The sequence below is a fragment of the Chiloscyllium plagiosum genome, unplaced genomic scaffold (genome assembly GCF_037043375.1).
Source record: "Chiloscyllium plagiosum isolate Xiang-an unplaced genomic scaffold, Cpla_swu_hap1 HiC_scaffold_29, whole genome shotgun sequence".
Lineage (NCBI taxonomy): Eukaryota > Metazoa > Chordata > Chondrichthyes > Orectolobiformes > Hemiscylliidae > Chiloscyllium > Chiloscyllium plagiosum.
In genome coordinates this window covers 2,256,210-2,272,105 of record NW_028270167.1, presented here as the reverse complement: position 1 = coordinate 2,272,105, position 15,896 = coordinate 2,256,210, and the positions used below count along the sequence as shown (strand labels likewise).

Below are 15,896 nucleotides of genomic sequence, written 5' to 3'. Positions count from 1 at the left end.
GGAAAAAAAAGGCTTGAGTGTTGACAGTGAACAAAGAAATGGTGGCCTTCCAATGGGGCAAGAAAGAGGTAACGTCAGGGTTAAATTGTATGGATGTAAATGCATGAAGTATCATGAACAAGATTGGGGAATTCAAAATTCTTCTGGGGGAATATGACATAGTAACATTGATAGAAACATGGCTTAAGCCAGAACAAGACTGATACCTTAACATCCAGATTATCAGGTTGTTAGAAGAAACAGGATGAATAAAAAAGGGAGGAGGTATAGCAGTTTTGGTCAAAGATGGTATCATGATGCTTGAACAAGATACAGTTCCTGAATTAGAACCTACATGTTAGAACATAGAACATAGAAGAATACAGCGCAGTACAGGCCCTTTGGCCCTCGATGTTGCGCCGATCCAAGCCCACCTAACCTATACTAACCCACTATCCTCCATATACCTATCCAATGCCCGCTTAAATGCCCATAAAGAGGGAGAGTCCACCACAGCTACTGGCAGGGCATTCCATGAACTTACAACTCGCTGAGTGAAGAACCTACCCCTAACTTCAGTCCTATATCTACCCCCCCTTAATTTAAAGCTATGCCCCCTTGTAATACCCGACTCCATACGCGGGAAAAGGTTCACACTGTCGACCCTATCTAACCCCCTAATCATCTTGTACACCTCAATCAAGTCACCCCTAAACCTTCTTTTCTCTAATGAAAACAGCCCCAAGTGTCTCAGTCTTTCCTCATACGATCTTCCTTCCATACCAGGCAACATCCTGGTAAACCTCCTCTGCACCCGTTCCAGTGCCTCCACATCCTTCCTATAGTATGGCGACCAAAACTGCACACAATATTCCAGATGCGGCCGCACCAGAGTCTTATACAACTGCATCATGACCTCAGGACTCCGGAACTCAATTCCTCTACCAATAAAAGCCAGTACGCCATATGCCTTCCTCACCGCACTATTTACCTGGGTGGCAACTTTCAGAGATCTGTGTACATGGACACCAAGATCCCTCTGCTCATCCACACTACCAAGTATCCGACCATTAGCCCAGTACCCCATCTTTTTGTTATTCTTCCCAAAGTGAATCACCTCACACTTAGCTACATTGAATTCCATTTGCCACCTTTCTGCCCAGCTCTGCAGCTTCTCTATATCCTGCTGTAACCTGCCACATCCTTCCTCACTGTCAACAACTCCTCCGACTTTCGTATCATCCGCAAACTTGCTCACCCAACCTTCTAACCCCTCTTCTAGGTCATTTATAAAAATGACAAACAGCAATGGTCCCAAAACAGATCCTTGCGGAACACCGCTAGTGACGGCACTCCATGAAGAAACTTTGCCATCAACTACTACCCTCTGTCGTCTTCCATCCAGCCAATTCCTAATCCAAACCTCCAACTCACCCTCAATGCCATATCTCCGTATTTTCTGCAGTAGCCTACCATGGGGAACCTTATCAAACGCCTTACTAAAATCCATATATACCACATCTACCGCTTTCCCCTCAACAACCTCCTTCGTCACCTTTTCAAAGAATTCAATAAGGTTTGTGAGGCACGACCTGCCCTTCACAAAGCCATGCTGACTATCCTTGATCACATTATTCCTATCCAGATGTGCATAAATCCTATCCCTTACAATTCTCTCTAAGACTTTGCCCACAACAGAAGTGAGACTCACCGGCCTATAGTTACTAGGGTTATCCCTACTCCCCTTTTTGAACAAGGGAACCACATTTGCTATCCTCCAGTCTTCTGGCACTACTCCTGTAGACAAAGAGGACATAAAAATCAAGGCCAATGGCTCTGCAATCTCCTCCCTTGCTTCCCAGAGAATCCTAGGATAAATGCCATCAGGCCCAGGGGACTTATCTATTTTCACCTTTTCCAGGATTTCCAACACCTCTTCTCTACATACCTCAAAGCCATCCATTCTACTTATTTGTGACTCAGTATTCACATCGACGACAATGCCCTGTTCCTGAGTAAATACTGAAGAAAAGTATTCATTCAGTGTCTCCCCAATCTCTTCCGCCTCCACACGCAACTTCCCACTACTATCCTTGACTGGACCTATTCCTACCCTAGTCATTCTTTTATTCCTAACATACCTATAGAAAGCCTTAGGGTTTTCCCTAATCCTACCGACTAAGGACCTTTCATGTCCCCTCCTTGCTGCTCTTAGCTCTCTCTTCAGGTCCTTCCTGGCTACCCTATAACTCTCAATCGCCCCAATTGAACCTTCACGTCTCATCTTGAGATAGGCCGCCCTCTTCCATTTAACAAGGGATTCCAATTCCTTATTAAACCACGGCTCCCTCGCACAACCCTTTCCTCCCTGCCTGACAGGTACATAATTATCAAGGACACTCAATAGTTGCTCCTTGAACAAGCTCCACATATCATTTACACTCTTGCCTTGGAGTCTACTTTTCCAAGCCACACATCCTAAGTCATGCCTCACCGCATCATAATTTCCCTGACCCCAGCTATAACTCTTGCCCTGTAGTACACACTTATCCCTCTCCATCACGAGAGTGAAAATCACCGAATTATGGTCACTATCCTCAAAGTGCTCACCTACCTCTAATTCTAACACCTGGCCTGGTTCGTTACCCAGAACCAAATCCAGTATGGCCTCACCTCTTGTTGGCCTGTCTACATATTGTGTCAGGAAACTCTCCTGCACACATTGAACAAACACTGACCCATCTAACGAACTTGAGCTATAGCTTTCCCAATCAATGTTGGAGGTGAAAAACAGGAAGGAGCAGTGACCTTGTTGGGGATTTATTATAGACCTCCAAGTATTGGGGAGGCAGAAGAAGAGAGCATTTGTAGGCAGATAATGGAAATCTACAAGGCAAGTAGTTTTTTTTTATTCATTAACAGGATGAGACCATCACTGGGTAAGCCAGCATTTATTGCCGATCCCAGAGTGAACCATATTGCTGTGGGTCTGGAGTCACATGTAGGCCAGACCTGGCAAGGATGTAAGTTTCCTTAGTGAACCAGAGGGGTTTTTCCAACAATTGACAATGGATTCATGCCATTAGACTCCTAATTCCAGATTTTTAAATGAATTCAAATTCCATCATCTGCTTTGGCAGAGATTATACCTGGATTCGGAGAACATTTCCTGGTTCTCTGGATGTATAGTACTGAGGTAATAACACCAGGCCAACATAAATGGTTGTAAATGTGGCAGGCCAAGTGAGAATATCAGATGAGAACATTTGGGAAATAGCAATCTTAATACAATATGGTTTATTGTTAAGTTGGAAAAGGATAGAAATCAGTCAATGATTAAGATCCCAGAAAAGGTTGACTTTAGGCGTCTAAAAGTTGTACTGGAACAGGTTGGAAATGCTGGATAAAATGGGATGAAAAAAAGGGAGAATTTCAAAAGAGGTGAATAGGGTGTAAGCCAGGTATGTACATATGAGAAATAAATACAGGGTATCAAAAGCTAGAGTACCCTGAATAATTAAGAATATTCATGAAAAAATAAGGAAGTAAAAGGAGTCTTATTATGCATACTGGAATAATATTAGCAATAAAAATCAGGAAGAGTATCTCAAATGCAGGGGAGAGGTGAAGGCATCAATAAGGAAGACTAAGAAGAAGTATAAGGAAAGGATGGCAGGCTGTGCTAAAACAAATGGGAACATGTTCTTCAAATATATTAATAGTAAAAGATTAGTGAATGACAGAGTGAGGCCCATAAGGAACAAACAGGGTAAGCTGCTCACTGAAGCAAAGCAAATGACAGAGGTATTAAATGAGTAATTAGCTTCTATTTTTTACCAAGTTAGAAAATGCTGACAATGGCCTAGCTGAAAATGTGGGTGTTGAGCAGCTGAGCAGTATAGCACTAGAGGGTCTAAAAGCCAGGTAGAGAAGTCACCAGGTTGGATTGAATGCATCCTAGATTGCTGAGAAACTAAGGGAGTAAATTGTGGCGCCATTGACAGAAATTTTCTACACCTCTCAACATAGGATGGGTCTTGGGTGACTGGAGAATTGAAAATGTGACAGCATTGTTTAAAAAGGGGTAAGGATAACACAGGAAATTACAGACCTGTCTGCTTGGCCTCAGTAGTAGGGAAAGCTAATAAAGGCCATAATATAGAATAAGGTAATTATATGCAGTAAATTTAATACTAGGCAGTCAACATGGCTTTGTCAAGGAAAGTCATGTCTGATAGATTTAATAGGGCTCTTTGAGGTGACACAGATGGTGGATGAGGGTAGTACTGTGGATGTTGTATATTTGGTCTTTCAGAAAATATTTGATACAGTGCCACATGGCAGATTGTTTAGCAAATTAGAAATGTTTGGGATTGCTGGGTCTCTAGTAATGTGGTTTAGAAGTTGGCTAAAAGATAGGAAGCAGAGAGTTTCTCAAACCGGAGGCAAGTTGAAAGTCATTTTTATAAATGATTTGGGTCTGAACATAGGAGGTATAGTTAGTAAGTTTGTAGATGACACCAAAATTGGAGGTGTACTGGACAGTGAAGGTTACCTCAGAGTACAACAGGATCTTGATCAGATGGGCCACTGGGTTGAGGAGTGGCAGATGGAGTTTAATTTAGATAAATGTGAGGTGCTGCATTTTGGAAAGGTAAAGCAGAGCAGGACTTATACACTTAATGGTAAGGTCCTGGGGAGTGTTGCTGAACAAAGAGATCTTGGACTGCAGATTCATTGTTCCTTGAAAGTTGAGTTACAGGTAAAAGGATAGCGAAGAAGGTATTTGCTATGCTTTCCTTTATTGGTCAGAACATTGAGTACAGGAGTTGGGGATCCCCCTCCCATAGCAAGGATGTTGTGAAACTTGAAAGGTTCAGAAAAGATCTACAAGGATGTTGCCAGGGTTGGAGGGTTTGAAGTATAAGGAGAGGCTGAATCAGCTGGGGCTATTTTCTTTGGAGCGCCGAAGGCTGGGGGATGACCTTATAGAGGTTTATAAAATCATGAGGGGCATGGATAGGGTAAATAGACAGGGTGGGGGAGTCCAAAACTAGAGAGCATAGGTTTAGGGTGAGAGGGGAAAAATTTAAAAGGGACCTAAGAGGCAACTCTAACACACAGAGGGTGGTGTGCTTATGGAATGAGCTGTCAGAGGAAGTGGTGGAGGCTGGTACAATTCCAACATTTAAAAGACATTTGGATGGGTATATGAATAGGAAAGGTTTAGAGGAATATGGGCCAAATACTGGCAAATGTGACTAGATTAATTTGGCATGGTCGGCATGGACAAGTTGGACTGAAAGGTCTGTTTCTGCACTGTACATCTCTCTCTCTCTCTGATTCTATGGTGTTCCCCAGGAATTGGTGTTGGAACCCTTGCTTTTTCTAATGTGTGTAAAAGATTTGGAGATAGGTGTTGAGGGCAAAATCTGAAAATTTGCAGATGATCCTAAGGTAGAGAGGAATAGTGAATTGTGAGAATGAAATTGGCGACTTCAGAGGAGAATTGACAAATTGACCAAATGGGCAGACACCTGGCAAATGCAGCTCAATGTCGAGAAGTGTGACATAATGCACATTGATAGAAGAAACATGGAGAGAAAATACAGGCTCAATGGATTAAAGAGACTTCGGGTTTGCATGCATAATTCACTGAAGGTGGCCAAGCAAGTTGAAACATTTGTTAAGAAGGCTTATAGGATCCTTTATGTTATAAATAGAGGCATAAAGTAAAAAACTAGGAAGTGATGTTACACCTCTGCAAATCATTTGTCAGACCATATTGTGTTCCAATTCAAAGAAAAATGCAGGGAGTTTAAAAAAGATTTACTAGAGTCAGAGTCATAAAAATGTACAGCACTAAACAAGCCCTTCAGTCCAAGTCATCCATCCTGACCAGATAACCTAAATTAATCTAGTCCCATTTTCCAGCATTTGGCCCATATCTCTCTATACTCCTCATGTAACCGTCCAGATGCCTTTTAAATGTTGTACTAGCCTCCTTCCTCTGGCAACTCATTCCATACATGCATCACCCTCTGTATGAAAAGTTGCCCTTTAGATCGCTTCTAAATCTTTGCTCCCTCACCTTAAGCCTTTGCCCTCTGGTTTTGGACTCCCTTTTCCTGCTGAAAAACCTTGGCTATTCACGCTATCTATGCCCCTCATGATTTTATAAAGCTCTAAAATGTCATCCCTCAGCCTCCGATCTAGGGAGAAAAGCCCCAGCCTATTCAGCCTCTCCCTATAGCTCACTCAAACTCTCCAAGCCAAGCAACATCCTTGTAAATATTTTCTGAACCCTGCCAAGTTTCAGAACATCTTTCCTAAAGCAGGGAGACCAGAATTGAATGCAGTATTCCAAAATTGGCCTAACCCATGTCCTGTACAGCTCTAATACAACACCCGAACTCCTATACGCAATGTACTGACCAATAAAGGCAAGCGGACCAAACACTTCTCTGCCTTCTTCTCTACCCTGTCTACATATGACACCACTTTCAAGGAACGATGAGCCTGTACCCCAAGGTCTCTTTGTTTGGCAACACTCCCCAGGGCCCTATCATTAATTGTATAAAGTCTTGCCCTGATTTGCCTTATCAAAATGCAACACCTCATATTTATCTAAATCAAACTCTGTCTGCCACTCTTTGGCCCATTTTCCCATCTGATCAAGGTCCTGCTGTACTCTGAGGTAACCTCTTGGCTAGGCAAAAGTGAGGACTGCAGATGCTGGAAACCAGAGTTTAGATCAGAGTGGTGCTGGAAAAGCACAGCAAATCAGGCAGCATCCGAGAAGCAGGAAAATCGACGATTCCTGATGAAGGGCTTTTGCCGGTAACCTCTTGGCTGTCCACTACTCCACCAATTTTGGTGTCATCTGCAAACGTACTAACCCTGCCTCCTATGTTCACATCCAAATAATTTGTATAAATAGTAAAAAGCAGTGTATCCAGCACTGATCTTGCACACACCTGCTGATCATCTGTCTCCAGTCCGAAAAGCAACCCTCCACCACCACCACACTGTGTCTCCTATCTATGAGTCAGTTTTGTATCCAAATGGCTAGCTCGCTCTGCATTCCATGTGATCTAACTTTGCTAACCAGTCTACCATTGGAACCTTGTTGAATGCCTTGCTGAAGTCTAAATTTTCAACTAGATTGATAACGGTTGAGGGATTTAAGTTCAAGGGAAGATTAGAGAAATTAGGCTTATTCTCCTTGGAACAGAGAAGTTTAAGAGATTACCTTATTGAGGTGCTCAAAAGAGAGCTGGATCTAAATTTGCAAGTAATGAACTTAGAGGACTATGGAAATAGGGCTGGAGCACGGGACTAGCTGGGTAACTCTTTTGGGAGCTGGTACAGAAACAATGGGTCAAATCGTCTACTTCTGTACTTCAAAATTCTATGATTCTGTTCTGTGATTCTGTGGCACATTGTAGTTGTCTTCAGGCTTGGAATACTTCTATAGATATATCTTCAGTCTGTAATTCTTAATGAAGTTGAAGAGTTTTTAAAATGATGTTTCTGGGAAAAAAAAATCAATGAAAAGCATTGAAACCCAACTGTAAATGTGCAGCTTGATTTAGAGAAGTGACACTTGTGCAAATGAATACTCCATTTGTGCTTCATTATGATGTGATCCTAGTGCATGAATTTGGGTTCTTGTTCATTGCTTCCCACATGGTGAGGTTTTGATCATGAATAGTCGTTAGGAGAAGCCAATGACAATCAGCCACACATCAAGGAGAAGGCAAAAGGATCCAGTGGTTAGTTGTAACCTAGTAGCTTTCAGGCATCTCATTGCTGAGCATCATTCAGTAGTGTTGGCTGAAATCTGAAAGTGAGGTGGCCTTCTATGATGTGATCTTGTGGTAGGGGGATAAAGCTATAACTTAAAGCTACTTTTGGAAAGTTAATAGAGGCAGAAGTGGCATCTCTTCAATGATGAATTAAGTTGTTTTCTGCAGTAAATTTTGTACAAAGCTTCCTACAGCACGAATTCAGTTGAGTGACAAATGTTTTGGCATGGGACAGCTTCCTGTGAAATTGTTCTCTTTGTGTTTTCTGTATAATTGAATCCTTGATTACTGTTTAAGCAGGCAACTGGAATCATTTATTGTATTAAGTAATTTCTCTGCAATAGGAAGTTTGAAATTATTTCTCTAAATTAAGTCTTCATGTTCTAATGAAAAAGAGGCATCATATGTCATGTCTAACATTAAATCATTGTTATCATAAGGTGCTGCTTGTGTGTAATGGCACTGTTTGTGGCCACGTTTATGGGGCTGCAGCATGAGATTGTTTATAAATTTCTAAAAGTGGAATAAATCATTTTGAAGCTACTTTAATTCTCATTTTGTACTTTCAGACCCCTGACAAAGCCTTTTACACCAGAGGAGCGTTCAGAGAGTAGTGATGAGGACATTGATTACATGACTCCGTCCTCGCTACCTGTACATGCTCCACTCTGTGTTACCACCTCGTTGGATTCCAGAGTTTTGGTTCAGTCACAGGGCAGCCACAATGCAGAGTAAGGGAAATTTTATTTTAAGCATATTTGTATTTAAGACTCCTTAGCTGCTGGAAAGCAGGTTCCTGAATTGTATTTGGGCGACATTGATTGCAACCAGATTTATTCGTGGAAAAGGCTCATAAGAAACATTGCTGCCCCCTACAGCTCCTTTTGTGTTTGTAACCAGTGCAGCTGAATATTCTTCATCACATAAAAATCTTGGGTAGCAATACTGTGATTGTGCATCTCTTTTCTGAAGTCAGTAGGCACCAGGTTATAATCTAACAGGTTTATTTGAAGTCATACAAGCTTTCGGAGTGTTGCTGAACCTGACGAAGCAACAACAGTCTGAAAGCTTGTGTGACTTCAGATAAACCTATTAGATTTATAACCTGAGGTAGTGACTTCTGACTTGTCCACCCCAGACCAACACCAGCACCTCCATATCATCATTCTGAACAAAATGACAAATAGTTGTTCATAAATCAAAGGCTATTCTTAATGTAAAGATCAATAACCATCCACCTGATGATTAAACTGAAACACGACTGAGAGGTTTTTGTAACTGAGTAATTGTTAGTGATTTTCCTTTTTTTTGTCGGTTAGAGCTTTGTCTGATTCGGACCCACTGAGGCAGATGTGCGAATTTATGTTTACCTCATCGTCTCAGGCCACAAATATAGACTTTACAACTGGTAAGATGCTTCTTTATCCTTCCAGAAACTAAGCCTTGAGTGATGTGTGCATTTTGTGCCCCTTCCAAAATGTCAATGATGTTTTCTCTATCATTTAAGTGAACATTTTAATCTCTTCCTTATCTGTAGACAATGGTGATTGTGCTATCAATGATGGGCCTGAACAAGGTGAGAGTGAAGATGAAGATAATGCATATGACTTCCCCAAACCGCCAGTGCCACTTCCTCCAGCACGTCGCACATTGTCTGATATCTCTCAAGCAAGTTCAACATTTTCCAATGTGTCTGATCAAAATCTGCCTAGTCCCAACACAGGAGGTGAGTTTTGTTTTTAGTAACGCAATTTCAAGATGTGAGCATTTTTATTTTATCCAATTTCATGACAAAATGATGATCCACCTTGAACCATTGCAATCTGTTTGGTGAAAGTGCTAACAAAATGCTGTTAGGCAGGGACTCTCAAGATGTTAACACAGCAACAGTGAAGAAATGACAATGTAGTCCCAAGTCAAGTTGGTGTGTAGCTTGGAGGGGGACTATGCAATGATAGTGATGGGAATGAATCTTTAGGGTGCTGAATAGGATACATAACAGGCAGAGTGCTTTGTCCTGGATGATGCGAAGCTTGTTGAGTGTTGTTGGAGCTGTACTCCTCCAGGAAAGTGAGGCTGATTCCATCACAGACTAAACTTGTGCCTTGTAGCTGTTGCACGGGGTTTGTGGAGTCAGGAAGAGAGCTACTTGCTGCAAAAGTCCTAGTCTCTGACCTATTCTTGTCACCACAACGTGGATATATCTGATCCAGTTCACGTTCTGGTCAATCACAATCCCCTGAAGTGTTGATACTGGGAGATTTAACAATGGTAATGCCATTGAACGTCAAGGAGAGATGGTTAGATAATTTATTGTTGGAGATGGTCACTGTAATATTTGAGTGATGTGAATTTACTTGCAGCTTATGAGCCCAAGTCTGAATATTGTTCATGTCTCACTGTAAGTGGGTATGTAATGCTTCAATATCTGCATGTGGTTGGTTTGGGTTTGTCTTGCTTTTTGCCAGGACATACCTGGACAATTTTCGCTTGGTTTGATAGATAATAGTGTTGAATCTCTACTGAATCAGCTTGGACAATAAGGTGGCTAGTTCTGATACACACCTTTTGCAAGGGAACTTGCCATATGCCTGAACATGCCATATGCCTGAAGTCCTTAAATAAAAGGTACTGGAAATTTAAATACAACAGCAATGCTGGAGAAACTCAACAGGTCTGACAGCATCTTTGGAAAGAGAAAGCAAGTTAACAATTCAAGTGCAATTACTCTTCTTTAGAACTCATCAGTGATGAGAAACATTCGAAATACATAACAGCGCAGAAGGAGAGGCTGCAGAGTTGGTTGAGGGAAAAAAAGGGATGATCAAGGGGATGCGGAGGTGAGAGACGCAGAGGCTTCAAGGAGGGCGTAAATAAATGTATTGATGAGAATGAGAAAGAAGAAATGTAAAAAGTAACCCCAAAAACTAAACGTTAGCTCTCCATAAAATCTTAAGAGGAGTTTTTGGGCTGACTGGGCTACTATGTGCTCTGGCGGTGACCAGAGAAAATTATGGGAAGTTGGTGGTCATGCTTTTCAACACATGGAAGTTAGTTAACCTGTTCAGTTGAAAATAATCATTGTGGCAAAAAGTGCCACACAGTCACCTCAGTCTAATTTTTATCCAGCTTTGCAGGCTTCATTATCTTCAGAGTTGAAAATGGATTTGAACATCTTGTGATCATGACACAATAGGAAAGATAAATGATAATGAAGTTATTTAGGCATGGAGAAGCACCTATTTCCCTGTCATTCCTGTGCTGACTGAACAACATTGGCTCCTGATTAAACAATATCTTGATTTTAAAATTCGCATCTTAAAAAAAATCTCTTCATGGTATTTTCTCTCTCACACGCATCCCACCTCCCACTGTATCTGTAATCTCCTCCAGTCCCACACCCTTAGAGGCATTTGTGTTCTTGTGTTTTTGCTTTTTTGCATCATTGATGTTAATTTCTGGGCATCAGGTGGGGTGGGATGCTTGTCATTGAGCTGAAGGTCAGCATCAAAAAAAGTTTAGAAAAAGGAAAGAAAGAAATTTGTGAAAGCAAAGTTTTGTATAATTTTATATTTCAAGGGTACGTATTTAAATGGAGTGCTAATATTGAATGTGTTATGGGCCAGCAATGTGTAACATTTGAAACACGGATAATATGATACAACTTGTAAACCAGCAAGTGTTGGTACTTTAAGGTCAGGGAATAAAATTTCAGATGCTAAAAGAGAGATGCAATTTTGGATGATAAGTCTGTCTGATCAAGTGTTTCATTTTTTTTTCAGATTCATCTGCACCTGAAAGACCTCCCAAGCCATTACCTCGGCGAATCAACTCAGAACGTAAATCCGGTCCTAGTCAGTCCAACAGCTGTCATAAGACACAGCAGCAGACTCTCTCAGCTGAGATCAACAGCCTCTTGAGCCAGGGCTACTCATATCAGGATATCCAGAAAGCATTGCTAATTGCACAAAATAATGTGGAAATGGCAAAGAATATTCTTCGGGAGTTTGTGTCTGTCCCTTCCCCTGCACACATTGCAACATAGCCATCCCTTAGGACACTGCCTCCAGCTAGTCAGAGCTAGTGGTTGGTCTGATATAAGCCTTGGCTTGAGTGACAACGTGCCTCGTCTAACCCCCTCGCCTCATCAAATTGAATAATCAGGTCTGTGCAATTACTGAAATATAGAAGGATGGTAGCACCCTGCCTCATTTCCACTCCAACTGTTGGATTTTTATGAAAAAAGTTTATATGTGAAGGTATTCTTAAGATGTCTGAGGTTTGACAAATTTACAATCTTAAGGGCAGTCATCACATAAGGAATTTTGCAATCCATATAAAACTGATGCCAATTGATTACTTTGTGCAGAATTATCAGAAATGTTTGAATATTATCTCTGGTTCTAGTTCCAAAAGTATTCCAATAAAGTGGATGTACCTCCATGAATGAATTTCAAAATTATATTTTCCAAATTGGATTCTAAAGCTGAGAAATATGTATTATACACAGGCTGTATCATATTCAAACATTGTATTATTCAAAGTATGCAGTAACAGGCTTCTGTGTGCCTGTGCAAGTATTGCGTGAACAAAGTTGAAAATGTTAACAGTGAGTTGGGATTCAAAAGTTAGTTTCAGTATAAGAAGGTTTAAAAGTAGACCCAGCTTCACTTGGTATTACTTATCAATTTGTGTCACTGGGATGTACAGCTGCTGGTGTGGAATCAGGTTAGCACTTAAACCATCCAGCCATTCAGAATAAATATGTGGGTCTATTTTTGTACATGCAGGAATCATTTGCACAGAATAAAATATTAGTTAGAAAGTTGTATTTATACAGTACCGGGTCGTGTGCGTATGAAAGAGAAATTTAAAGTGAAAAGTGGATCCCAATTTACACAAATCCAAAAGAGATGTTCAGTCCAATCGTGCAAAGTTCTTGCTATAAATAAATCTGCAATGACAGCACGGGTTTCATTGTACAATTCTAATTGATGTTTTCCCCATTTGAATTATTGTGTTTGGCATGAGGTTTGAGTGTAAAGTAAGGAGCAATTAAGAATAGAAAATAGGTAGGTAACCACATGTAATCAATGCAACACTGATGCTGAGCAGGTACTAGAACAGATTGTTATTTGATCCCAGCTGATCCCTGAGAGAAATCTCAATGTTAGTTTACCAAGAAAGAACCCTCCAGGTTAAAAAATACTTGGTTTTGAATCATTGTATTACAATGCATTTAATCACAAGAATGTGACGAAAATCAGGAATTGTAAGATGCCACCTTACTCATGAAGTCCAAGAATACTATCCCTATCCTACATTGGCCATTTAGTCCCAAATGAAGACATACTTGTAGTTTCCAATATACTGTTCACCCATTATATTTCAATAAGATATTTAGCACTGAGCTATGATTCTAATTCTACTGTCTATTTTATTATGAACAAGCAAACGAAAGCCCTAATAGAAAAGCAAAATACTGCAGCTGCTGGAAGTACTCAGGTCAAGCACCATCTTTGGAGGTGGGGAGAGAAACAAAATTGAAGTTTCAGATCAATGCTCTTTTATCAGGACTGGTTTCATTGACCTGAAACATTCTCTCACTCGTGCTCCCTGTCTCCATGGAAGCATGCAGTTGTTCTGGGGTATTAGAGGATTTTCTTCTTTCTATTAATGAAGGAATTATATAAATATATTATTGTCTGAGTTGACAGATCCAAATTGTTATTTGAATTACAATTTGCCTGTACCAAGATTGAATAGGGGCAACAATCAGGATGCTGCACTTGATCATAATAGTCCCTGGACAGAGGATGGGAAAAATCGGTTTCTGATTGCTTTCCAGTGAATCCTGCAAAAGAATGGATGTATGGGTGTTCTTGGGTCAATCACTGTGTGGCTGCATTTCTGACTGTTGGCATGTATGTATCTCTTTGTTTGATGCAGATTTTCTCCGAGCAAAGGGTTGTATGTGCCCTTTGTGACCTTGCCCTCTTTGGTATAGTAGTCTGGGTTTGTCAGACACTAGAGGGAGTCAGTGTTCAGGAGAGGAAAAGTGGAAAATCTGAAGAGGAAATGTGTGCTATGTTGAAGCAGATACAAAATTTTACCTTTTTGTCATTTACCTTGGTCTAGTTTTTCCTGTTCTGTTCAAACTACAGTGAAGAACATCTGCTGTGTTCTCCTGAGCTGTAGCTCCTGATAGCACCTTGATGAGGAATACACATCATTCTTACTTCGAGCTATATGACTATTCCTTTGCTAAAGCTGGGTTGAAATCCTTCACTTTTCTTAACAGTGCTGTAGGTGTACCTACCTGTACCATATGGACTGCAGTAATTCAAGAAAGTGGCTATCATCTTCTCAAAGGCAACTAGCGGAGGCAATAAATGTAGGTCTTGCCAGCTTCACATTTCGTACCAGAATTCTAAAAAAAGGCTTTAAATAGTTTTCAGTCAAGTCCAGAGATGTTGTAAGAATTTATTTCCGACAATGTTTCTGTTCAAAACTTGGTAAAACTAAACTGAAATAATTCAAACTGCTACAGCAGTCAAGTGAGACTAACAGCAGTATTACTGTTGCACTTTTAAATACTTTTCTTTCTTGCCCTATGCAAGCATTGATGTAGGAAGTAATTTGGGTGTGATCAACAACCAGCAAATACAACTTGACGTTACTGTGATGTTCATGAAAGGTATGTGAAAGTAGATATTTGTAAGGAAAATATCTGTACCTAACGTCAATATAGAATCACAACATGAAACAAAAGAGTAGGAGACTATTTGGGCCAATGTGCCTGTGCCAGCTCTTTAGAAAAAGTTATCTAATTAGTTCCACTCCCCACTCTTTCCCAAAAACCTTGTAAATTCTTTGACATTGTCAAAAGCACAATGGTTTCATTTTTGTTTATGTTCTACTCTGTCATCGTGTTTATAGATTTTATCAGGATAGATCAGAAATTAAAATTAAAAATTGTAGAGGGAATTCTTCAATTTCAGATTTGCAAAAAATAAAAATTTTTGAAGGAGAATTCTGGAATAGATCTTGGAAAGGTTTTACCTTGCATGTAAGGATATGGTATTCTAACTGCATAATCCTGCGATGCTGTTTTTTTATTAAAAGAGCCATTTTCATCAGTCTGTTGAATGCAAGCATTTGTGTTTATGTACTGTAATGGAGAATGGAAAGTTGACTGTGGTCAACTATCCCTTTCCCAGTACTGTACACATCTAAATATTCTGCCTGTTGTCCGGCAGAGTTGAACACTGGATGAATATGTGTAGAGTTGACTTTGATTTTTAGTATAGATATTTGTGTCTAATCATAATTTTCTAATAGCTTAATTTAATTTTATTCTTGTTTCAGCACAACTCAGTTTTCTAAACTATGTAATTACTTAAGTAAAAAGATCTTTATTTATGGGTTGCAATATTTTGATTGTAACTTGGTTGTAGCCATTTTTCAGACATTTAGTGAATAGTAGAGTTATCTGGTGTATTCTGATGTTTTGTGCCATATTTTGTTTAGGGGTGGGGTAGGTACAGAAATGATAGTTGTTAGTTATGGAGTGTAAATATCTAGTAACCAACTGTGTTTTAATATTTATTGTTATCTTAGTTACTCAGATTGGATCTGTTTGCTGTTGTGATCATTTGTACTTATTGGTCAATAGTTGGCATTAATAACTGGATTTTTTTTCATTTACCTGAAACACTGACAAAATCCTGTCAGTGTTGCACTTCAGTGTGACTGTAATTAAACATGATCCAAAATTAAAAGTCTTTCATATAAATACAATTTTATTAATGAAAGATATGCCATAATTTGGTTTCCTGGGAGGCAGATAACTTCTTAGATGAATAAGCTTTTGAGTCATGCTGGCAACTTGCACAGTATTCAGGAAGGGTGGTTGGACAGTGATTGTATGAAGATATTCCCATTTCCCAGGAGGGAAGGATTACGAGTTTGTAGTTCCACTTGCCCTCCAGAGACGTGATTGCAAATTGCAGTTGATCTAGTTCTGAAAACCTCTAGCAGTAACCTTGTATTTAGAGTGTGTCATGTTTTATCCAACTAGTTCCAATCCCCATTCTTTCCTCAAAGCCT

The 15,896-nt window shown here is 40.1% G+C and overlaps 1 protein-coding gene across 3 annotated transcripts in view; it reads left to right on the top strand.

Moving 5' to 3' along the window:
* Positions 1 to 14,022, top strand: part of cbl (Cbl proto-oncogene) — a 228,733-nt gene extending 214,711 nt beyond the window's left edge. For all 3 annotated transcript variants that reach the window (XM_043677729.2, XM_043677728.2, XM_043677727.2), the window contains 4 exons: positions 8,357 to 8,518; positions 9,107 to 9,195; positions 9,325 to 9,513; positions 11,570 to 14,022. In XM_043677729.2, the coding sequence (XP_043533664.1) occupies positions 8,357 to 8,518; positions 9,107 to 9,195; positions 9,325 to 9,513; positions 11,570 to 11,832 (703 nt within the window). In that variant the 3' untranslated portion in view covers positions 11,833 to 14,022. The remainder of the gene's footprint in view (positions 1 to 8,356; positions 8,519 to 9,106; positions 9,196 to 9,324; positions 9,514 to 11,569) is intronic.
* Positions 14,023 to 15,896: the final 1,874 nt, after the last annotated feature.